Raw genomic sequence first — 25730 nt, 5'->3', positions numbered from 1 at the left:
GCTTCTGTCTCACCCGTTCTCCCTCTCTCTTCACACGCGACGAGGGCTGTGCTCTCTCTCCACAACATTATAAAAACGAGTCCGCACTCCGCACGCAGTCTCTTGTTGTGAAACAATTTCTCCGAACTGCCATGTGTTGGACAGTAACGTTAACGATAGTTCGGTTTGTTTGAAGTGCCCAAAACGTGTAGTTTGTTTAGATATCGTTCTTTTTCAACGCTTGATAGATGGTCTAAATATTCCTGACTGGAAACTGGTGGAAAAAAGACCGCTTTTTGCTGCAGCTGCGTCTGGAGTGTTCAGCGCCATTGATGTTTTGAGTTTTGACCGCCAGAAGGGGCGTTCCTTGTACTTACGTAACGCCCCTTGAAAGCTATGAATACTCTGTATTTATCTGTACTCCTAAATCTCACATCTGCTCAGAAAACGTGCGTGCTCATTTCAAAGTGTATATTTTCCACAGCCTTTTTTGGACTTTCTGACCTGAGAACTAATAATAATCATCATAATGTGTTTCTTTGTAGAATCATGCTTTTTTTGAGAGAGAGAGACAAACCTCGTCGAGAGTCCTTTTCTACGCTTGAAACGCTGCCGACCGATTTCTTGCCAAGTTTAGTTTTTACAACAGCCTTTAAACTCACTTTTAAGATGGACCACCCAGTAAAATCCTCCTCCCCTCCACTCCAAACATCAACTCCTGCTTTGGTAAAGCTCTGCTCCTCGGATATATAATATCCCCTCTTATCTCTGTGTGCAACTGATGCTGTGCCAAGCCTTCCTTTTCAGAGGCAGCAGGGATGTGCACAGATAGAACCCAGGTGGTGCCCCAGCACCTACAGGCAGCAGAGACATGCACAGATAGAACCCAGGTGGTGCCCCAGCACCTGCAGGCAGCAGAGACATGCACAGATAGAACCCAGGTGGTGCCCCAGCACCTACAGGCAGCAGGCACGTGCACAGATAGAACCCAGGTGGTGCCCCAGCACCTACAGGCAGCAGGCACGTGCACAGATAGAACCCAGGTGGTGCCCCAGCACCTACAGGCAGCAGAGACATGCACAGATAGAACCCAGGTGGTGCCCCAGCACCTACAGGCAGCAGGGACGTGCACAGATAGAACCCAGGTGGTGCCCCAGCACCTGCAGGCAGCAGGGACGTGCACAGATAGAACCCAGGTGGTGCCCCAGCACCTACAGGCAGCAGGGACATGCACAGATAGAACCCAGGTGGTGCCCCAGCACCTACAGGCAGCAGAGACATGCACAGATAGAACCCAGGTGGTGCCCCAGCACCTACAGGCAGCAGAGACGTGCACAGATAGAACCCAGGTGGTGCCCCAGCACCTGCAGGCAGCAGAGACATGCACAGATAGAACCCAGGTGGTGCCCCAGCACCTACAGGCAGCAGGCACGTGCACAGATAGAACCCAGGTGGTGCCCCAGCACCTACAGGCAGCAGGCACGTGCACAGATAGAACCCAGGTGGTGCCCCAGCACCTACAGGCAGCAGAGACATGCACAGATAGAACCCAGGTGGTGCCCCAGCACCTACAGGCAGCAGGGACGTGCACAGATAGAACCCAGGTGGTGCCCCAGCACCTGCAGGCAGCAGGGACGTGCACAGATAGAACCCAGGTGGTGCCCCAGCACCTACAGGCAGCAGGGACGTGCACAGATAGAACCCAGGTGGTGCCCCAGCACCTACAGGCAGCAGGGACATGCACAGATAGAACCCAGGTGGTGCCCCAGCACCTACAGGCAGCAGGGACATGCACAGATAGAACCCAGGTGGTGCCCCAGCACCTACAGGCAGCAGGGACGTGCACAGATAGAACCCAGGTGGTGCCCCAGCACCTGCAGGCAGCAGGGACGTGCACAGATAGAACCCAGGTGGTGCCCCAGCACCTACAGGCAGCAGGCACGTGCACAGATAGAACCCAGGTGGTGCCCCAGCACCTGCAGGCAGCAGGGACGTGCACAGATAGAACCCAGGTGGTGCCCCAGCACCTGCAGGCAGCAGGCACGTGCACAGATAGAACCCAGGTGGTGCCCCAGCACCTACAGGCAGCAGAGACGTGCACAGATAGAACCCAGGTGGTGCCCCAGCACCTGCAGGCAGCAGGGACGTGCACAGATAGAACCCAGGTGGTGCCCCAGCACCTGCAGGCAGCAGGGACGTGCACAGATAGAACCCAGGTGGTGCCCCAGCACCTGCAGGCAGCAGGCACGTGCACAGATAGAACCCAGGTGGTGTCCCAGCACCTGCAGGCAGCAGGGACGTGCACAGATAGAACCCAGGTGGTGCCCCAGCACCTGCCCTTTTGCCCTCTGAAGGATAAGTGCCCTTTTTGCAAGACACATCCGTGGCAACATGACTGTGTTTCAGAGGCTCCAGTGGAGCCTTTTCAAGTGGCCTCATGGATCTCAGGGCATCACGGCCAGAGGGAGGGGCAATGGAGGCCATGGCCTCATGGTTTCTGTGTAATTCCCACCCTGGTGTGTTGTGTAAAAAAAAATCAGACGGCCCTATATGAATTCCAGGTGACCCCACTTAGGGTCGCGACCCCACTTAGGGTGGCGACCCTAAGGTTGGAATCCACTGCAATCCTAACCTTAACCAAAGTTGTTTTACATGCCTAGAAATAAGCAAAGTTGTTAAAGTGTTTTTATTTGCGTTTAACGTTGGAAAGGCAGCGAGGTTTTCAACTTTACCTCCGTTTTGTTCTAAATTTACATTAAGATTCTACATAGACACATACAATGGCAACGTTTTATTCTGGCCGTTGGGTTGTCATAGTCACAGTCATTCCACAGCTGCCTCTGATTGGCCAATCCAGCCCAAAATCAATTAGCCAATCAATTAGCTTCCCATATGGTTCCACCAGTGTGAGTTTCTGAGGGTGATATTTTTGGCACTGAATCTGCCATTAGCTGATCTTTTTTGCCAATGTCAATATTTCTTGGTCAATATATCTTTTAAATGGACCATTTCCATCCCAACCTCTGAAAGCGCATGAGGCAATGACAGCCAGCGTAATATTGATCCTGATGAATCTGTAATCAATCAAACTGTGTCATGTTCATCATATCAGTGGAGGACGACACTGACAGGCTGGTATCTGATTTTTTATCAAATGTGACAGCTGCTGGTATTTTGACCCACAAGTAGGCCGAGGTCATTTTCCTGTTTTTTACAGATTTCTAAAACTGCAGACTGTAAGCTTTCAAATCATGTGTCACACATTGTAATCTGATTTTTTTAGGAGATATGCTTATTTGAATGTTCCCATTCCCAAAACAGGAATTGAGAGAAAAAAAAGCCTTCACAGTTTGGGCTATTTCACATCCTGCCAGCCAGGTAAAGTGTGGACAATAGCTCCTCATTTACATTAACCATTCGCAAACCATTCCAGCTGTCAGTTTTACTCTGATTGACAACAAAACATAAACACGTGTGTGTGTGTGTGTGTGTGTGTGTGTGTGTGTGTGTGTGTGTGTGTGTGTGTGTGTGTGTGTGTGTGTGTTTTAGATGGTAGTTAGCTATTGTCATCAGTTGACCAAGAAAAAAGACTATAGATAAGACACTTTGTCATACTTAGAGAGAATGAATGGTGACTTTTTTCCATAATGGATTTGAAGTAAAGCATCGAAACACATTTTATCTTCGTGCTTTTTCAAATACTCTGTGCTTGGCATCTGAAACGATCCCTGCTTGTCGTTTCCTTGGCGTGTCTCGGCACAGAGGGGCTGTTAGCTCGGCTATTAAGAACCTAATAACAGAACCATTTCCCCGAGCCCTGCCACTTTCTCAATTAGCAGCACATCAGTTATCTGCCCGGTAACATTAGGTAGCCCCGCCAGCCAGGAGAGAGGCTATTGGCTGAATCACCTCAGATGCTTCTCTGAGTGCTATTAGTCCCGGAGGAAATTGTCTCATTTGTTCTTCGCCATCTGGCCAATTACTCCTCCCTTTTTTATTGATTTAATTATTTTTTATTTCTTATTCATGCAGGTGAGTCTCATTGAGATGTCCGTCTCTTTTGGAAGGAGCTCTGGTCAAGAAAGCTGCAAACAGATGTTACAAAAATACAAGACAAAACCACAACATCAAATGACATCGAATATATATAAATGACACAGTATACAACCGCAAGTAAAACAGCTACCATCTTGTTTTTTACGACTGCAGCAGACTTTTGAAATCACCCAGAGGGATGAAGTGATCTAGGTTTTCTTTGTCTTTCTTTCTTTCTTTCTTTCTTTCTTTCTTTCTTTCTTTCTTTCTTTCTTTCTTTCTTTCTTGCTTCCTTCCTTTCTTTCTTCTTTCTTCTTGGCATAGAATGATCAAATCTATAGACACGTATTTGGAGACGCCTTTCAGAACACCCAAGGTCATCGTACAGTGCATAAAGACAAAGATTCTAAAAGATCATACTCAGATAAAAACAACAGGCATGGAAAACACCAGCAGCCTGTTGCACCAGCTGAACGTAAGTTCTCTCTTAAGTTAGGGTGTAAAGTCCACACTAACTGCTACGTTCAAACTAGTTAGTTTGACACTAAAGTTGTGTCTTTGTTTAGTTGCACCACGGAGACGTAAGGTACATCTTAACTAGTAGTCCTTAAACCTCACACTAGCCAAAATAGTGTTGCAGAAAATGACGTGTACAGTATCTGTGACCAATCAGTGAAAAGCACGGTGGAAACGGTTTTTATTTACCGTTGTTTAATTAAGTGGAATGAAAACAGTTGGCCTGTGTTTCCCACCGCAAATTAGTGCTTTCATATTTCATCAACACTAACCAAATGAGAACGTTATTGAGTAACGTTCATTTACATTACATTAAATTAGGTCATTTGGCAGACGCTTTTATCCAAAGCAACTTACAATAACACGTTTAGGTTCACAATAGGCTACTGTTAACGTTTATCTGTGAGCTCTTCATCATAATGCATTGTAGGCTAATTTACGACCATCCTGTCTCGCTAAATTGTTGCTGTTATTTTAATTTGTATGCAGTGACGCAGCTTGTGGAAAACAAAAGCGCGAGTCATATATATCAAAGGGTGTAATTTATCACGGAGAACACGTTACCGACGCAAAACAATGCTGCGCCTCCCGCCAGCTTCTCCGGGATCGCTTGCGTTACCGCACTGGACGCCTCACGGCGCCTATCTCCGCCACTCCAGATTCGGGGATCTGAACCCGACTCCCTTTCGATCGGCCGGGAGCGACGGAGGCCATCGCTCCACCCTTCCGAACGGCGTTCGCTTATCTCTTAGGACCGACTGAGCCATGTTCAACTGCTGTTCACATGGAACCCTTCTCCACTTCGGCCCACTATTGCATGGTGCCAATATTGCCAGCTGTGACAATGACCTACTTTACGGAGGACTTTACACCTAGTAAGACGTAGGTGTAAAATGTAAGTTCTAACTTATTATGCCTAGGTTCTAACTAGTTCACTTGGTGCAACCCAAATATTTTTAGTAGTGCGTAAACTCGGACTTATAGCTTTTGCACACCAAGTCCGTGTTTTCGTCCGAAATTGACGCATGGCGAAAAAAAGAATACGACCTCATTTGTGTCAATCATCATTGACACACCGAGTCCGACAATTACGTCCGTCATTTAAGTTTTCGGACGAGGTTCGATTTTCTGCGTTTTTCGCATCAGTCAATAGATTTTTGCGAGCTGGGACCCGTCTGTGTTTTCAGATGACGGATTAAAAAACACGCATACGAAAACAATCGGACTGTGTGTGCAAAGACCTTTAGTGAGACTTTACGCTCAAACTAGGTTACGTTTCAACTTACGGACAGCTGGTGCAACCCACTGCAGCATAATTAAAATAGGACGAGCGTAGATAAAAGAAAAGACGCGAGATACACAGGGGAGGCAGATAACATAGATTGAATGCTGTATGAACTTAAAGGGAGTAGACCTGTTTGAACAGGTGGGTTTGAGGTGGGATTTGAATGTGATTATGGAGTCAGACTGTCGGATGTGTGGGGCAAGGAGTTCCAGAGTCTGGGTGCAGAGCAGCTGAAGGCCCTATAGCACCCATAGTACTGAGGCGGGAGGGTGGGATGGTCAGGAGGCCAGCTGAGGAAGAGCGTAGGGAGCGGGAAGGGGTGTATTCCTGGAGGAGCTCAGAGAGGTAGGTGGGGTCTAGGTTGTGTAGGGCTTTGTAAGTGAGCAGAAGGTTTTTGAAGTGAATCCAGTAGTGAATGGGGAGCCAGTGGAGTTAAATGAGGACAGGGGTGATGTGATATGATGATTTAGTGCGGGTGATCATCCAGGCAGCTGAGTTCTGAATGATTTGGAGTCTGTTGAGCAGTTTGGTGGGTAGAGTGGGTGTGTAGGGTATCAGGCCAGAGAGAAGAGAGCTGCAGTAATCAATCCTGAATATTGGCTATTGGTCCAAAAAGAACAGTATGAGTAGACCAACCTTTAAAAAAAAGCATCAGTCAGACCTGAGGCTCAACATGACCTACTTATGTACTGTATGACTTTGTCATGGATTATCTCTCTCTCTCTCTCCCTCCACCCAGCATGGCCTGGGGCTCCTTCACCTGCTGCATGGCCGCCTCCGTCACCACGCTCAACTCCTACACCAAGACAGTGATCGAGTTCCGCCACAAGCGCAAGCTGTTTGAGCAGGGCCTGCGGGAGGAGCAGGCCTACCTGGACCAGGAGGCCTTCCACTACTTCAGAGACCGCTCCCTGCAGTCCATCTCCAGCGCCGTGGAGGTCTACCCCGGCCACGGCGCCGGGGGGATGCCCGGGGGCGTGGGTCCGGGACGGGGGAAGATGAGAGCTCCGGCTGCCACCGTAGACCTGGGAGAGAACACAGACTCTCTTGGGGAGGAGCAGTGCTGATAGCCCGGCAAAGCTTCCTGATCATGTGACCTCACCTCACATTCTGTTTGGTTGATTAGTCTGGCCTTCAGCCCGCCCACAGTGATTTCCAGGAAGTGCGTGGGCCTGGTCACGTGACCTCACACTCTGTTTCATTCTGTAGATCAGCCTGGCCTAGTCCATCCACAGTGAGAAATTACAAAGTCCACGGTCCAATCAGGCACCTGCCTCGTAGTTGACAACGTAACTATGTAACAATCAGGCTAGCAAAACAGTATGGCGGCTCCCGAAGCAACGAGCCGTAAAATTAACGTTCGTAGAGTAAACACAGACATATGTTTTGCAGAAAGAGACTCAATAATAACAACAATTGAACAAGAACAAGAGTCTGCAGCAGTGCAGTTTCTCGGCGGAAAATACGTTTTTGTCGTTTTTCCAACTGGATTTGGTTTGGATTTGGCAATGCTGATTGGCTGAAGGAGTTTTACTCCCACCCACTGAAGTCAATGTTGGTGGCTTGGAGTCCAGACTGATAAGAGAGCGAAACCGAATGTGAGATCATGTTATCAGGATGGTTTGACCAGGCTACAGTGCTGAGAGGAGGAGGGAGGAGTCACATGAGTCGAGAGGGAGGTGCATGTGAGAGAAGGGGGCGTGTCCAGGGTTGTGGTGGGTGGGGCGAGGATGTAGCTCCACGCGGGTTTTGTTGCCCAAACAATGCAAAAGCACAGTCCTTATTTTCTGTTTGAATGAGCATGACGAGAAGAGTCGTGGAGGAGCGTCAAGTCTCTGTGAAAATTAATGAGGGTCGATTCATATGTTCTTTATCTGTGAAGAAGTAAAAGAGAATAATATAATATAAAATATGAAAAACTATACAGTATATGAGTTGAATGAGAAAATGAGATATTTGACCTTCACAACTGTGACAGAAGATTCTTGATGAACTGAAGGAGAAGTGAACAGTGTTCTCCAGCAGAGTTTAAGATGCTGACTCTCTCTAGGCGGACTATCCAAATAAAGTGTTACCAGCAGTTTCACCTGCAGGACGTAGCGTGTGGGAGGATCACGCTATTCCCCCCAGTTCCCCTCCCCCAAACAGGCACCCCGACCGACCAGAGGAGGCGCTAGTGCAGCAACCAGGACACATACCCTTAATCCGGCTTCCCACCCACAGACACGGCCTAATGTGCCTATCTGGACGCCCGACCAAGCCAGAGGTAACACGGGGGCTCGAACCTGCGACCCTCGTGTTGGTAGGCAGGGAAACTACCACTGCACCACCCTAACACCATGTGCTCTCAAGTTTGAGACAACAAAAAATGCTACATGCAGCACCTTTAATATCCGTACAGAGTCCTCCAATGAAAATGGGTTATGTCCAGGCCACGCCCTTTATTAGATAGGAGTTATTTAAAAAAGTACATGTCTGTTCATTTGTGATTGTATTGATCTTGTAGCATAACTAAAAACATCAAATTGGTGAAATAACTCAGATTTTTAATCCTGTTGATAAGGCAGCCATGACTGACCCCATGTTGTGCTTTAAACACTGCCAGTGACGTCCCAACTGCTTTAAAGCGTTCAATTAAATTACAGATGATCCAAAATCTTATTCAGACCTGTGTCTAAAACATGGCTGTAGAGTAGAAGATGAATCAGTGGTTGTTCAGGAAGTACATGGTGTGACTGCTTGACTTTTCATTGAATATGCCTTGATAAATATAGTGAGAGATTTGATTTCATGTGAAAGTGATGCTGCACTGTGCAGTTGTAGTTATAGGCGGTTACACATTTTGTTAGAACGACTGTTGTAAACCTGACTGCCTGTCTTCTGTCCTGCCTCAATGTCAACTCAGTCTTCCTCATTCACAGCCAGGAAGCCAGAGGAGGTTTAGCTTTCTGTTCCTGTCCAATATGCTAACATGCTAACATGCTAACATGCTTTATGGAACTAATTCAGTGACATTTTCCTTGAGATTCTGTAACACCGCACACAAACATGTCACATTCATTCATCTTGTCAAATCTTAGACATATGGTGCAGTAGTTATTGACAAAGCTGGTATTAAGGAGTAGGCCAAAATATACTTAAAAGACCCAAGAGGCTGTTGTTAGGCCCGACGCAAAACAGAGGCCCTAAAACCCCCTTTTAAAAGCCCATCGGAGCGTCGGAGGGAGAACATGCAAACGCCACACAGACAGGCTCTTTTTGACGACCCCACCTGGGAAGTAGGCACTGAGGACATGGGAATGGGGACACACACCTTCAGCGCCCACAGCAGCTGTCACAGCGGCCACATCGCCCACAGGCGGGAATCGAACCCACGACCTTCTTGCTGTGAGAAGGTCTGCGCCACCGCGCCCCCCTTTTAACCCTCTTAGCTGATGTAAAATCACTGTAAATCACGGCCTCACGGTGCTTACTGCTTTTATAAAAGGGTTATAAAACGACATATAGCCGTATACCTGCTAAGGTTTCATCAAATAAACACAGCAACAAAAATGCAATATTGATAACAAATAATCGTTGTTCTGCCAGGCAAGAATAGTCCTTCAGCCATTTAGCAGAATAGTTGCAAAGCAACGCAGATGCAGCAACACACACACACAACTGGTTGGTGCAGTAATACTGTGATGCGCTCACAGGTGTGTGTTTATATAGAGTATTTTACAACAGCTTGGAACGCAACTCAGCCAATCACAATCATGGACCGGAACTATCCGTTTTATAATTGATCATTATAATTGAATCGAGGGTGTATATCTGTAATAGTTCTGTGTGGGTGATTCTGCATGTGGTGCACTGTGGTGTGTTGCTAACACAGAAGCAAGAACAATAAGAAGCAGTACGTTTATTCTCTGAAACTCATGTTCTGGATATTTCCCACTGTGAATTTAGTGACATCTGGTAGCAGCTATAGAGTCGTGCTGCAGCTAAGCTGCTGTACAGCAGCACCTCCGACAAAGACACACTTTGACACAGAAATATAAATTACTCTTAATAGGCCATCACGCTGCCATGTGAGAAACCGCTCCGTTACCCGAAGGTCACGGGTTCAATCCCTCATGAAAGTCATTGTCCTCCCCTGCCAGAGTGCCCTTCAGCAAATCACTGAGCCCTGACCCCTCCCATGACAGGCACAATGTACAATGGAGTCCGTCTCTTGGGGATGTACAGTATTTTATGAGCAAACTGGTGCTCCAAATATCATGAAAGACCCCCTAAAGTCATATTTTAACATGTATATGAAATACTCTACTTTGAATAATGATGTTTTTCCCATAGAAAAGTTAAATGATCTTGTTAGCATCATTAAAATGACATCTACTCCTCCCTTGTTCCACGAACATGCAAGTATATTTCATCTCAAACGTTTCCCTGATGGAAATGATCTGTCTCCTACTTCACTCTAAAGTCCATTCTCAGTGCTATGTGCTATGTGCACTGGAGGCTTCAAGTCACACTTTTGGAAGTTGAATATTTGACCAAAATTGGCTTCAAAACGATTAGTTTATTTATTTGTTTAATTGTTCATTTATCGGATCCCCATTCCCCACTCCGTACTCTTGCCTGCTTTGTCTGCTGCACTGGAAGCGGCCGTACGCTTAAGACTTGGAAACAGCAACAACCTAGCATTTCTCATGCTGGAGGTCATGATGAAGCGATTCATGCAGGAGGCGGGGTTTTGCGTGGCTACTCCCCCTCCCCACCACCACCCATACCCCCCTAGCCACTCCCCCTACCCACCCCTCGAATCCCGACCGTCTACAACCTTCCTTTCCGTAGCTACGGCCCCTATTCCCTATAGCCTCACGAGCCGTCCTTGAGTGACTGAATGACTGAGTGGCTGAGTATCCTGACTTTGCTATCTTCTGACCCCGGCCGGCCTGCTGGCCAGCGCCATGGGAAAAAGCCTGATGAATGTAGATTGTGACTGACTGACTGACACTAAAGCCCAAACCTGTGTAAAGCCCAGGGATGGGTAAAGTAAAGAATTTAAGTAAAGCAAGGTCCAATGGAAAAAGTATTTGAAGAATTGAATAGTACTGGTCACGTTATTGTTCTTTTGTGTCAGATAAGTTTTATGCTTTCCCCCAAATACAAAGACAAATACAAACAAATAGCCTACACTTACTGATGAACAAATACCAACATTCATTGAAATTTGCCATTTGCTGCTTGGTCAAAATTTGCATCAAAATAACTGGATGGAAACTCAGCTACTGTTGTGGGGAGCAGTTTGTATCATTATAGTGTTTTCTTTGCCTGTTGATATCCTCTGTGTTCTGTAAGGCATAGTGGATTGTGTCATCTGTGTTATGGAAGGCATGGTGGATTGTGTCATCTGTGTTATGGAAGGCACGGTGGATTGTGTCATCTGTGTTATGGAAGGCATGGTGGATTGTGTCATCTGTGTTATGGAAGGCACGGTGGATTGTGTCATCTGTGTTATGGAAGGCACGGTGGATTGTGTCATCTGTGTTATGGAAGGCATGGTGGATTGTGTCATCTGTGTTATGGAAGGCACGGTGGATTGTGTCATCTGTGTTATGGAAGGCATGGTGGATTGTGTCATCTGTGTTATGGAAGGCACGGTGGATTGTAAACACCAGGGATTCAATTTGCCGGGAGTTCTGGTGGTAATGGGACAATTTGGGATCTGTAAAAAGCAGATCCAATCCAAACACATGTCCCCTCCCACTGCTCCAGGTCAGGCTGTAAAGTGAAGGTTTCCAGGTCGTATTTCATCATGAATGAATTCTCTGTACTTCGACATGTAAACATGCTGGTGAGTGAAAAGCTATACTGTTTGAATGTATTAAATATATTTCTCTATGTATTACACACCTGCTTCATCTCTTTTTACTGCACTGAATTCAAACCTTTGAACTATAAATGCACTTTAACAAATCATACAGATACACATAGGTAGCCTACACATGTATGTTTGTCAATTATAAATAATAGCTAACTTTATAATAACTTTGCAAGTCAAGAAAGTCGCAGTTTGTCATCAAACTGAAACACAACGTATGAAACCGCTCAATCAACTACAGTACATCTCTCATCTCACACAATATACGTCGTCTGAAGGGTCTAGCAGGAGACAAAGCTATGACATAACTTACGGGACCGGTTGTCTATAGTCTTTCTAATATAGTGCAACAGTTTTATGACAAACTGACTTTCTTGACTTGCAAAGTTATCCTTTATCTAAAAGGGAGCAAGTGGACTCTGTTTAAATTTTTGTCCCACTGATGGTGTCACAATGATGTCATCAGTGACATCATTATTGACCAAAATCATCTTATGACATCACTGATGATGCCATAGGCATTGTGACATCATCAGTGATGTCATAGGCATTGTGACATCATCAGTGCTGTCATCGGCATTGTGACATCGTCAGTGGCAGTGATGTCATCAGTGATGCGAACTTGAGTAATTGTGCATGCCAATCCACCTTATTTTTGAATGCCCCACTGTAAAAAAAGAATCGTGGGTACAAGGTCCGGTTTAACGTGACTCATTGTTGCCGCTTGCCATTTCCTTTGTTATACTCTGGCTGCAGACCCGAATTATAAACCGGAAGCTGGAGTCCGTTGTAAAAGTTATAAATATAGTCACGTTATAAACAACTAACCAACGCTGGAGGTCCGTATGGAAACTCGAAATGTGTGTTACTCGAAATGGTTAAAAGTTAAATCAATTTGGTGGCGTTTTACTGCCATGTAACATAGCTAGCTAGCCGCTAACATTAGCCACAGTTAGTAGCCGACTACCCACAATGCATTACGTTATCCCAGCACCCGAACGACACGGCTGTAGAGCAGAATGGCTCTGCTGTAAAAGGGTAAAATCCTCATAGACGTTTTTTTTGTCGGGGGCTGGGGGGTTATCTAAATTGGTTACACCGAAAATAGAACCCATAGTTAACGTAAGGCAAAATGGCCGCCAAAAATAAGGTGGATAGGGCAGGTGATTGTGCGCTGCACATGCCAAGAGCAGGCAAGTCCACGCAGCAGCCGAGTTGAGGGCGAGGCCAGGCAGCGGCTGGGCCGTGTGCTTTTCCGGGTCCATATCAGATGGTGGCATTGGATTTGTGGTGTGTGTGTGGGGGTAGGGAGGGAGATTTTAAAAAATCTAGAGTTTTTTTTTGCATAACATACCTCAACCGAGTGGTAGGGATGGCTTAATCAGGTGTGTATCATGTATCTTGAACTTGAACTTAGAACTTTGTTCACCGTAGGGCTGTCCCGAATAGCTTTTATTTATTTTTAAGATTCATACCTGGGGAGGTTGTTTCTTGGATTGTCCCAGATTTCCAGGTGTTTCCAGGACTGTTACAACCTCCGAGGAACATTGGACCTTGGGAACATTTGGGCTGACCCCATGCTACAGATGTTACTCATTTAGTGCAATCTCCAAATGTCAAAGGTTTTTGATATGGTGATGATGGTGTTCCTACAATGTGTTATTTTGGAGGGATATTATTTATTACAGTATGGCCAAAATACACAAAATCGGAATTACCCCCTTTTTTATTTCATAGATAATAACATTGGATATTTTAATGATATATTGACAGCGGAACTGGAAATATCCCCTATTTTGATTTCAGAAATCCGGTCCCCTTAACTTACACTTACATCCCATAGAGAAAGTATGGAAGCCCTGCCTCTCTTTTCTGCAAGGTAACTTACTCTACAGCATTATACCTAAATTGCATAATACATAATATGTGAGGTACTGCAGTTCCATTCCCTGCTTTCAGCGAGTCATCTGTTTTCAGTAACTACTGTAGGACAGGAGGGAGAGATTGGTTTGTGCTGAGTCATTCTTCTCTTTACTGTCTCCCAGCTTGACCGTTGAGTGAACCAGAGAGTATTGACTGGAGATCATCTCAAACGACAACGCTGCACAACTGTGACCTGCCAGCAGGGGGGAAACAGAAAGGTGCTTTGAGCTGCACATTGACGACAGCCAAGCCAATAAGGCTGTTTTGGATCAGACATTTTGGTCCATTTGTAATGAGCTTTTTCCATCAGTAACATTCAACCAAATCTGCAATCATCCAGCCCGTGTTTAGGGGCTGGGCTGACATTTTGAGGCTGCTGGTGTGCTGCTGGCAGGCTCTCCATCATGTGAAACTCAGTGATGAATCTAAAGTGAGGACTTGATTAAGGAAGTCAAAACAGACTTACGGGCCGCGGTGGAAATGTTCCAGAGCCTGATGGGCAAATTAACACATCACAGTTACACTTAGTGCCAACTCTTAGCAGACTAATAATCACAACAGGGCTGCAATCAAGAAAAATAACCACATTCATAACGAACTCATCAGTCGAGCCGATTGATTGGTGCAGCTCCAAAATCAAGATAAATGATAATCAAAGTTTATTAAGCTTCTTTAGCATAAATTAGCATAATAGCATAGGGTTTCTTCTGGGGAAATGCAAACGTCAGACCGCCGATCTAAGAAATCATACCTTTTCTGATTTTGTAAGACTTTAGATGCACACTTGTCAGGGTGATCTGTGCCGACTTGCCTTTATGCATTGGTTTCCCATCCCTTACACAGTGTCAGACACACTTGCCTTGCTCCATAAGAGTGTCACAGGCAGAGGTGATGAATGGACCCTTGGAGCCATAATGGCCAGCAGAGATGCAGAGTGGGAAGATTAGAGGAGCAGTTACAGCTTCTGTTTCACTGCTTCACCGGACAGTGTCAATGGACATGGAAGATTTATAGTAAAGGGGAAAGAGGGAGAAGGCCTCTCTCCTCCCCCCAATATAACATACAGTCACACAGAGCCGCAGACAGGCAGAGGACGATATAACGTACAGTCACACAGAGCCGCAGACAGGCAGAGGACGATATAACGTACAGTCACACAGAGCCGCAGACAGGCAGAGGACGATATAACATACAGTCACACAGAGCCGCAGACAGGCAGAGGACGATATAACGTACAGTCACACAGAGAGCGAGTTGTTCCTGTGTTGTAGTACCAGTCCTACACACATAGCAAGGCTGATGAGGACCTCAAGTATTCTTTATATGTAAACTGCCTCAATGATGTGTTCAACCTCATCAGAGGCAGCGCCGCGGGAAGTAGGGGTGCTGCAGGTGCTGCAGCACCCCCTAGATTTTTTCAATTTTTTTTTTTTACAAATGTAATTAAAAATATTTTGCAGTGCACTATGTTCCTTTCTTGTTTAAGAATGTTTCGGGAAATGAAAATGTAGCCTATTTAAATAGAATTATCAACAATAACAATCAAGGAAGTTACATGCTTGTAGGCTAGAGAAGAAGAAGAAGCGCGCATGCAGCAGGTGTGCAACCAACCAACAACCAATACGAATTGTTTAATCTGGCAATAAAGAAATGTGAACTTGACATGCTATTTTAATAGCCTACTCAAAAATGCACCTCCCACTATACAGCAAAGAGAGGAGTCAATGTTTCTTGATATATGCCATTCAGATCAGAATAATTAGTCTAGTCATTAAGTTTGCTGATAATATTTCTATCATGTTGTCTGTGTCATGTTAACTGGTGTATTCAGAGCAAATAGAGAGATATAGAGCATTATCATCATGCTATATATCTCCCTCTTTGCTCTGAATGAGTGAGAAAAGGAGAAAATACTGAATAATTACATCACAACAGTATCCTAATGTTAATTTAAAATGAGATATTCCTCTAAATATGGCAAAAAAATGTAAAAAAAAAATGTCCCAATTTTTTTCGGCGAGAGTCCCTTCCTCCCAGCACCCTCTGCTTAAAGTGACTTCCAGCGGCCCTGGTCAGAGGTGTCGATCTGTGGTGTATCAATGGTTAAAGTCATGACCCTTGCAACCTTATGGTCCAATTCAGCTGCTGACTGGTAAGATGGGTAGACTGCACCTAATGTGGACTCAGCCAGTTAGGCCAGTCAGTCAGCATCTGTGTCAGAGATTAAAGGAGAAGCCAGGTTGTTTTTTACACCCTGGGCCTTATTTCCAGCTTCAAATATGATGTTTAAGTCACCCTGACAACTTTGGGTTTGATTAGCATCAGCAGAAACCATAATCAGTTTGAACTGCGACCTGAAACGAGGGAAAACAGGGCATGTGAAATGCCTGCATTTATGTCTTGTAAATAGCTTATTTTCCGACACACAGCGGCTCATATGCTTATTAGAGAGAGAATGAGATAAGAGTGATCTAACGTGCCTCTGTGCCGCCGGCAGCCTGCTCTGTTTGCTGTCCGTCACATAGACAGCAGCTCCCGCCGTATTTGCTGCTTGTAATCCATATATGACGTTATTCCATACTTAACGGGGGGGGGGGCGCTTTGCCAGAGGAGGAAATGGGAGATCTCCATGAGGAAAACACAGAGAGAAGGTAAACACTGCCCATGTGCTTATTACCAAGATTATTAATGATACAAAGTGGGTTGATTACCAGTAAAGCCATCCTTTAACTGGAGTTTGGGGAACAGAAAAACCTTGTTTATTTTATTAATGAATTGATTTAATTAATACAATAAGCACAACCATACAGGTGGCTTCATAACAATAATAGATCAAATGAAAGTTCATGTGTCACATATTCCATCATACAAGCACAATGTGCAGTGAAATGTTGACTAGGATGGATGAGCTGTCAAATTAATTGTACGGGGGGAGTTAAATAGAAAGTAAATCTGATCTAGAGAGTAAAATATAGGCTATACATATAGAAATGAGTATGGATATTCACGTGTATTTACAGAATGTGGATGATGTATATTGTATACAGTATTCCTAATGAGTAATAAATAGGCTAGAAAGTGCTATAAGGTTGTTTTGGCAAAGAGCTGATGCAATCCGCCTCCAGTAACTGAATGATGACGCGCAAAACAACACTTATTTGCGTTTATTCCACTGACCTAAAAATAAACACTTTTATTTGTGTTTTATTTTGAAGGCAGAGACATTCTACCGGGAGTGAGTTTCCTCGTTGCAGCATGGCAGTTCCTCCCATGGATGTATTAAAAGAACTGGATAGGGGACGAGCCACGCCCACCCATGCATTCGGACGGAGGCTGCTCACTGGCGCATGAAGCCATCATGGGGGGTTTTTCTTCCTGGTTTTACTTCCTGACCATGCGGCCCAAGGCGAAGTGCGCATGTGTGCCATGACGTATTCCATGACGTCTCCCACCCCTCCCACCCTTGGATGTAGATGTAGATGAAGAAAATACACCCGTATACGGCTCTTAGTGGCTTCTGAAGAAAAGATGCCCCATAAAAAATTGTTTGATAATTAAAAGAGTCGTTTTATACTTTGAGTGACACCCGGAAAAAATTCCCCTGGGTTTAACAGCTGCCGGGGTCCCCATGCAAGTGGTGTGGAATTTTCCTTTCTGGGCTGCATGGCGTCACGTGACTTGCAATACAGAGCTTCGCCACCATGTTCAAATGGCTTCACAGCCCAGCACTATTCCTGGGGGCTTGGTTCCTCCTCTCTGGAGCTAAAACTCCTGCCCCTCTGGAGCTCCAGGGGGAGGAGCCCAGTACTGCATCGAGCACCACCTGCAATAATGGGTCTCGCGGTGGAGAGGGGATGGAGCTTGAACAGAGGGCAAAATGCCAGCTGGTAGCATCCTCGTGTAGCCAATATTATGAATGAGTTATGGTTGTCAATCAACCAATATGGTGTAAAACAATCCCAGAATGCAATGCACAATCTTGCGCAATCGATTGCACATTGCATTCTGGGATTGTTTACAGAGCCTAATAGCCCACTGCTACGGACCCTATTCCCTAGCCCCGCCCCCTTCCCTAGCCTCACTAAACGTCAGTGCCAAAAAAAGGGACTAATCTCAAATGTAGTCATCATGGCCCTGTGTAAAAAGAAGAACACAAAATGCAGGTTCTCTTCTACGTTTGTATAAAGGGCAGTTTATAGTACATGTGTAATATATTATAGTAAGTTACCATCTACTATATTTACTTTTATTTTTAAAAGCTAGTGCTCATCAACACTGCAGAGGCACCCAGGTGATCATTTTTCTCATCGTCATTCTCATCATTGTCTCCTTTGGCGCCACCTGTTGGTGTGACCTGTCGTTTTGGCAAGTGATGGGCTTTCAACACATCCCACTTCTCAGGAACTAGACCTTTGTTGAAGAGCAGAGAGGACAGCCAGGAGAACAGCAAGATGGCCGCTAAGGCACACAGCATGCAGATGGTATTGACTGGAGCGCGTTGGACGTAAACACCGTCTTCCAGAGTGCATCCTGGGAAGTGGAGTACAGTTGGCAGCCCTAGCAGCGGCTCTCCAGCCAAAAGTCTTAACAACAGCCCCACCACAAAGCCCATGAGGGCCCCGTAACCATTGGAGATGTTGAAGAAGAGCACGCAGACAAGCTGAGGGAAGACCATGATGTAGGTCTGCAGCATGCTGAGAATCCACAACACCGTCACGCTGTTTCCCAGGTTGGTGAGCAATGTGCCGGCCAGACCCACAACTACCACAGTGACACGGATCACCCACTGGAGCTCTCTCCCCGAGGCCTGCAGGGAGAAGAGATACAGATGAAATATAAGACCAAAGACATGCAGGTCAATAATAAACAGGTTTATTAGTGTGCACGTAAACCAGGGGCGTATCTACGGGTGGGCCTGGGTAGGCACAGGCCCACCTACTTCTTGCCCTGGCTCACCCCAAAAAAAAAAAAAAAAAACGTTTTTTTTTTGTTTTGTTTTAAATTGGTTGTTTTCTAGAGGCAAACTTGCTGCTGCCTTGCTAGCTAATGGTTTTGTAGCTTAAAAACGCAGGGCACATCATCTCCAGAGTCTAATGCATGACAACTTCATGACATCTAGGAATTTTCGTCATGCAATTGCCCCACCAATTTTATCCAGGCCCACCCAATTTTATCCAGGCCCACCCATAATTGAATTTCTGCCTACGCCCCTGACGTAAACGCAGATTGTAGATTTGTCTCACCTGGGTCCTCAGGATGTTCTTGTAGATGTTGGAGGTGAAGATGGAGGCTGCAGACAGCAGGGCGGAGTCAGTCGATGACATCACAGCAGCAGCTATGGCTCCGATACCGATGATGGAGATGTAGGATGGGGTGAGGTGCTGCAGGACGAGAGGCAGGACTAGAGACGCCTCCCCACGTTCAAATGGAGATGGAGAACCATAGGAAGTCAGGTTCCAGTCTGAGGCATGGACACATAGAAACATTTTGAGACATAAACTGGCAAAAAGGGAATCTGCCCACCTTATTGATTTGATGTAATAGAATGGAAAAACTGTAGATAAAGCAATGAGACTTCCTGCAACACTGCTATGCAGATATGCTACTTTCGGTGCTAGACCTGTATCAGAGGAGAAATTTGGAGTACAATTGAACTATTAGACAAAGGATCTTTAAAGGACTTCAGGTAGTGGCAGCTGATCACTAGAGGGCGCTAGGGTGTCACCATCTGCCGAGGGAGAAGAAAGTCCACCTTAAACATGTTAAACATAGTCTAAATTAATTGGATCATGCAAAATAATTATAAAATAAGAATTGCCTAAACTCACACAATGTGCATGGTAGTCTATCTGCCTATCTGTGTCAAACATATGGCCTGGGGACCAGAAGTGGCCTGCCGGAGGCTCCAATCCGGCCCACAGGATGACTTTGCAAAGTGTGAAAATTGCACTGAGAAGTCCTTCAATCCAATATGATGCACATGCTGCACTTGTGAAGGCTATAGAGGTAGCAGGTTTCATGAGCAAGTTAAATATTAAGTAGCCTATTCATGTTTTCTGTATGAATCACTAAATGGTAAACTATTTTCAGTACGCTTGAATATAGAGAATTGCACATTTGGCATCAATTGTAATGCACCGTTACAGACATAAACCATGTGTGAAAATGTATAGACGGTTTTCACCAGAGCGCAACCCCACAGCACTTCCTTTTTCTCAGCATTCGGCAAACTGCAGAAATATTCACTCGACATCGTTACTTTTGTTTTCGCCGCTCAGCTGTATAGGCGGTTTTCATGGAATGGTCAGTCCTGCACTTGAATGTTTTTTTTTGTTTATGTCCATAGCAAACACTGCAACAGGAAGTGAGCGGGGGTTCAATTTAGAATGTTTTTGTTGTCAAGTTAAAACCGTCTATACTGTAAAATGTACCTATAATTCTCTACACTAAAGGAAACAGGAAAATTGCAAGGTGTTGTTATTTATAGGTTATTATGCATTGAATTTCTTTGTCTGGCCACTTGACACCAAATTAGGTTGCATGTGGCCGTTGAACTAAAATGAGTTTGACACCGCTGCCTACCTACATATTCGTCTAGATTTCTAATTTTGGCCAATACCAGAATATTCGCTATAGCTTAAAAATTGAGAGGGCCAAAGCTGGTCAAACACAGACTCGGGCCCACAAATTTTCTGAGCTTCAACTTGAAAATATTTTGCGGCCCACTAGAGGGTGCTCGCGGCCTACGCATGGGCTGCAACCCAATGGTTGAGAAACACTGATACACTGTGATGACGCTAGTACGTTACGCTTCTCTGTATTCCAGAAGAGACAGACATATCGCGGCCCGAGTCCGGAAGCAAACCGGAAGTGCCCAGGAAACTTGTCTATATGTAAAGCCCTTCCAGTGTGTGTGTGTGTGTGTGTGTGTGTGTGTGTGTGTGTGTGTGTGTGTGTGTGTGTGTGTGTGTGTGTGTGTGTGTGTGTGTGTGTGTGTGTTTGTGTGTCTTTAATGAGGTTAAGCTATTGCAAACCGACAAAGAAAACATGCTGATTCATTAAAAGCTTGTTATCCTCAAACCTTTGATGGGCAGAGTATTATTTTCACGTTAACTTGTTTTGACATCCTAATATTGTGTATGTGTATGTGTATACATGTGTATGTGTATGTGTATACATGTGTATGTGTAAGTGTATACATGTGTATGTGTATACATGTGTATTTGTATAGTATACATGTGTATTTGTATGTGTATACATGTGTATGTGTATGTGTATACATGTGTATGTGTAAGTGTATACATGTGTATGTGTATACATGTGTATTTGTATAGTATACATGTGTATGTGTATGTGTATACATGTGTATGTGTATGTGTATACATGTGTATGTGTATAGTATACATGTGTATGTGTATACATGTGTATGTGTATGTGTATGTGTATGTGTATGTGTATGTGTATGTGTATGTGTATGTGTATGTGTATACATCATGTATACCTGTGGATGCAGCTGTTGCCCCGATCAGAAGAGGAGGAATTGCAAATACAACGACAAGGGCAGCAGCAACGAAGCAGCTGATCTTGGCGGTGGCTGATGAAGTGGCAGACAGCGTCCTCTGGTGGAAAGCCTGATAGCCAAGATTGCCCAAACTCTTCAAATCAAAGAAATCTCAAGTCAGTTCATTAAGTGACAAAAGAACACAAAGCAAAACCAAGGTGAAATAAAGTAATCACACTATGTTTCACCTTAAAGAGTTTAAAGAACCTTGACTTCATTAAAGGAGAATTCGTTTTTTTTTTTTACATCCTGGACCTTATTTCCAGCTTCAGATATGATTTTTAAGTCACCCTGAGAAGTTCGGTTTGATTAGCATCAGCAGAGATGATACTCAGTTTTGATTGCCAGTGAGGAATACAGGGCATGTGACATGCTTATATTTATGTCCTGAAGAACTCTATATCATTTAGTAGCAATTGGATATAGCATCAACTGATATTGGACATTTCCTTGATATTTCTTTTTACCGAAGTGAAAAGATTGTCAGCCCACATCCAGGCTTTCTCTGCCTCCAGTGTCCCCATCCAGGGAACCTGGAGGGTGTTGTTCAGGGCTGTCTGGGTGGTGTTGTTCAGGGCTGTCTGGGTGGTGTCCAAGGAGACAGTATTCATCAAAGTAAATGGGACACACAGCCACTGCAAAGAGACAAGAAACATCTGACTAAAGTAAATGGGACACAAATCACAGTAGTCAAAATGGCTCGATGGCTGGTGTGGCTTTATCTGGGGGCCATGGGGGCCCTATCTTGGTACAGGCGCTATCCCCTTTTTGCACTTGTGCACCTGTTTGCGTGCCTTAACACCTGCTTTATGCTATCATCCCTGCAGGGACGATAGCAGTCTGCCAGGCGCAAGTGTCCAGGTGTTATGGCGAGTTTTGCACCCCCACCCGTCCGCCCCTAAACGCATCCCCACCTCACGCGAACATATTGTAATGATTTAGACTAGGGGTGGGAATCGCTGAGTAGCTCACGATACGATATGGTCACGATACTTGGCCCTCGATAACGATATTATCACGATACAGCGATTCTGCGATAATCGATATATTGGAAGATGATACATCACGATACCTGTGTAACTGAAGAGAAAAAAATACCCCTAAAAGGCAAGAAGCAGGTATTATGTATTTATTAGCAGAATTGACATGAACTCTCTCAGAGTTCACTCACTCACTCATAACATTTTCGATACCACGGAGGAAAAGTTACACATTAAGTATTTTTATTATTATTATTAAAACAAGAAAATATAACCTACCTACCTATATCATTTCTAAAAGTAGATGAGCAAACATTTCCATTCATGTAGCCTACAGTATTTATGTTTTTGTTTCAACTACAAACATAAATAAACGTCAACTTGAAACTATGTTTCAACTACCACACACAGCATAATATTTTAGCCTGTTTATTTAAAAAAAAAAAAAAAAAAAAAAAAATTAAATAAACATATCGATACTTGGTGCCAGTGTATCGATAACGTATCGCAAGTGGAAATATCGCGATACCGTGAGTATCGATATTTTGTCCCACCCCTAATTTAGACAGAATCATGACTGTTTAAAAATTATAATTGTCTGGGTAGACGTGACTTACCTGTTTTTGGGGCCGGTGTGCAGCATGCACAGCAGGGCCCCTACATTCGACTCTGTCGCCCAGACCATTTGAGCACGGATTCAGGTTCTAAATGTCTTTCCACACTCCCAGCATGCATTTCGGCATAAGCAGAGGCAGAACGCAGCAGAGAAGATGCCATAAGCTCCGGAAAGTTTTTTACAATTTAAAGTTTTATTTCATCACTAAATTAATTTCTGATGACTTTTGATGCCTACAAGCAGGGTAGTAGGTTTCAATAAGTGCCACTTTACGAACATTTATGGCGAAAAATGGCAAAAAGTTCCAGAGCAAAATTGGCTGCATCTACATCAGCTGAGCTTTTTATTTGTGTAGTACTGCAGGCGGCCTCTGCGCTGGTATTGCGCAATACCCTCAAGAACGCATCGTCTCAAACTGCCAACAGCGTCATGTGTGCTTGTGACCTAGCAAGTTAATTCTTCCAAGAACGACTAGCAAGAACATTCTCCCCAAGAACACAAGAACAAGAATGCATTCTTGGTATTGAGAAACGGCCCAGGTATACTGTGGCTAGCTCGTTACACGGACACGGAGGACGCTGCAGCTCCACACTACTTTTTTGCTCGTTACACGGAGGACGCTGCAGCTTGACATGCCACAGTAAGGGTAATGAATATGCTACGTGAACGTTAGCAGGTACTTTAGCCTATGCAGTAGGCTAAGTAATAGGCTATCATCTCATTGTTGCTAGGTATGTCTCCACTATATGCACTCGCGGAGTGGAGACATGAGGAGTCTTTGTTTAGAAAGAGCTGGGGGGAGGGGGGTGCTGGCGAGTGGAGTCCGTAGCAGTTGTATAACATAACACAATAGACAGGCAGTAATTTAAATGAAATCTCCATAACGTTACAGCGTATAATAGCGTATAATAACCAATTGCCCGAACGATTCATTAATATGCTACGTGAACGTTAGCGGTCCATAACGCTACAGCGTATAATAACCAATTGCCCGAACGATTAATTAATATGCTACGTGAACGTTAGCAGTCCATAACGTTACAGCGTATAATAAGCTATTCCCCGAACGATTAATTAATTAATATGCTACGTGAACGTTAGCGGGTACTTTAGCCTATGCAGTAGGATAAGTAATAGGCAATAGGCTACCATGCACCGGCTCTATGCCAGGTGCATAGAGCCTTGGCATGTGGCACGCCTACTCCATGCATGTCCAGTACAATTATAACAGGTATGCGCTTGTGCACGCCCCCAATTTGCATTGCACGCGGCGTTCAACGAGCACAAAACAAGGGCAAATGCAAAATTACCGCTTTTGCAACGATAGGGCCCCTTGTGTTTTGAGACTTCCATGATTTTTATATAGCACCCCCAAGTCCTGTACAATCAAAGAAGCAAGAAGATCTTGTGTTACGCAAGATGGGACCTTTACTGTAAGTAAATGATTTGAAATGGTACTTCAATTGTTTAGAGAGAATATTTTTAGAAGGCAGTTTTTTGAGGGAATGAAACCTTGGTTGCACTGGGCCATCCTTACTATCAAATCTGACAGCAGGATTTAAGCAAACTCACCAAACTGACAAATATGAGAAGGAGCTGTATGATGTCTGTGTAGGCCACCGAGTAGAGACCTCCCAGCAGTGTGTAGGTAATGGCAACTGCAGCAGAGATCCAGATGCTTAGAGTGTAGGACACATCCAGAATCACACTCATGGTTGCACCTATAACACACACACACACACACACACACAGAAGGAGAGAGGACCAAGCTGGTACACACATCTATGTACGCACACACATTTATCCATCTCTATGCCGATGACACTGTTTCATACTCTGCTGGCCCCTCTCCAGATGCTGTCCTGAAAACTCTTCAGGAGAGCTTCCAGGGAATTCAGGCAGGGTTCTCTGCCCTTGGCCTGGTCCTTAACATCAGTAAAATGAGATCATTACGTTTGAAAGTTGGTCACCATCCACTTCAACTGTTTAGGAGAATGATGCAACTGTGTTTTGCTGTGAAACTCCAGGAATGTTTTCTGGACTAAAAAACTCCCGTCCTTCCATCGACATGGGGGTGTGTTTTGGGCGTAGCATGAACCCAACCAATCAGAGTGTCATCTCCCATTCGCTTTAAAAGCCAGGTGTGCTTGCACCTTGGCACATTGTTATTTCAATGGAAGATTTGGTAAGTTGGAGACACGAACGATTCTCAGCTGAGGAAACGGATCTGCACGTGTGCGAAGTGAAAGCGTACGAGCAGATCTACAATCAACAAAATAATAGCCAACAGCATCATAAGTTTTTCAAAAAGATGGGCCGATCTTTTTGTATTTCTGAATGACATGCAGCTCTCTCTCTATCTCATTGAGTGAACTTCCCTGTCGTTCCAATTCTGTGGATTGCTACAATGGAAGTCAGCTAGAGTGAATTGTGACATCACACAGTCAAGGCTGGTTTCAAAGGCTGCAATTATATAGGTTGAAAAAAAGCATAAAACGTAAACTGTGGTTTCTCAAAAAGTACAAGAGATATCTAAAAGGTGAATAAGAGTAATAATGCATTAAAAGTGGTGACCTGTTTAAAGCTTGAATGGAGTTTCTAGCTTAAAGTATCGAGTAGTCAGAGAGCAAAGAGGACATGGTTTTAACAGTCCGACTTTCAGTGTCAACAACAGGAAAGGCGAGAGTTGACCGAGGAAGCAAAAAGGGGGCGGTCTGATGTCGCCTGTCTCCTAAAGGGCCGGTGCAGTGGCGAAACCCACGTGACACAGATAGAGTGTCACGTGACACAGATAGAGTGTCACGTGACACAGATAGAGTGTCACGTGACACAGATAGAGTGTCACGTGACACAGATAGAGGAATTGACTGGCAGTTTGACCCTCTCGTTCTTCTAAAGCATCGCTGTCTGGACACATGACATGCAGCAGTATGCACTCTGTCTGTATGTGTTGGCATATTTAGTGTTCA

The 25730-nt window shown here is 44.8% G+C and overlaps 2 protein-coding genes across 2 annotated transcripts in view; one reads left to right on the top strand and one right to left on the bottom strand.

Moving 5' to 3' along the window:
- Positions 1–6882, top strand: part of gsg1l (gsg1-like) — a gene marked incomplete at both ends in the record, with an annotated part of 37059 nt that extends 30177 nt beyond the window's left edge. Inside the window, one exon of the mRNA XM_083649779.1 lies at positions 6555–6882. Within this exon, the coding sequence (XP_083505905.1) occupies positions 6555–6882 (328 nt within the window). The remainder of the gene's footprint in view (positions 1–6554) is intronic.
- Positions 6883–11085: 4203 nt separating this feature from the next.
- Positions 11086–24474, bottom strand: LOC310787888 (high-affinity choline transporter 1-like; the record flags this gene model as incomplete). The annotated part of the gene is made up of 6 exons (XM_083649343.1): positions 11086–11525; positions 17892–18411; positions 18848–19065; positions 21106–21259; positions 21633–21800; positions 24334–24474. The coding sequence occupies 6 exons, from the start codon at positions 24472–24474 to the stop codon at positions 11086–11088; spliced, it is 1641 nt and encodes a 546-aa protein (XP_083505469.1).
- Positions 24475–25730: the final 1256 nt, after the last annotated feature.

Source organism: Poromitra crassiceps (assembly GCF_964638095.1).
Source record: "Poromitra crassiceps genome assembly, chromosome: 13".
Lineage (NCBI taxonomy): Eukaryota > Metazoa > Chordata > Actinopteri > Beryciformes > Melamphaidae > Poromitra > Poromitra crassiceps.
Note: the sequence above shows the minus strand (reverse complement) of the source record. Positions and strands in the feature narration are given on the sequence as shown.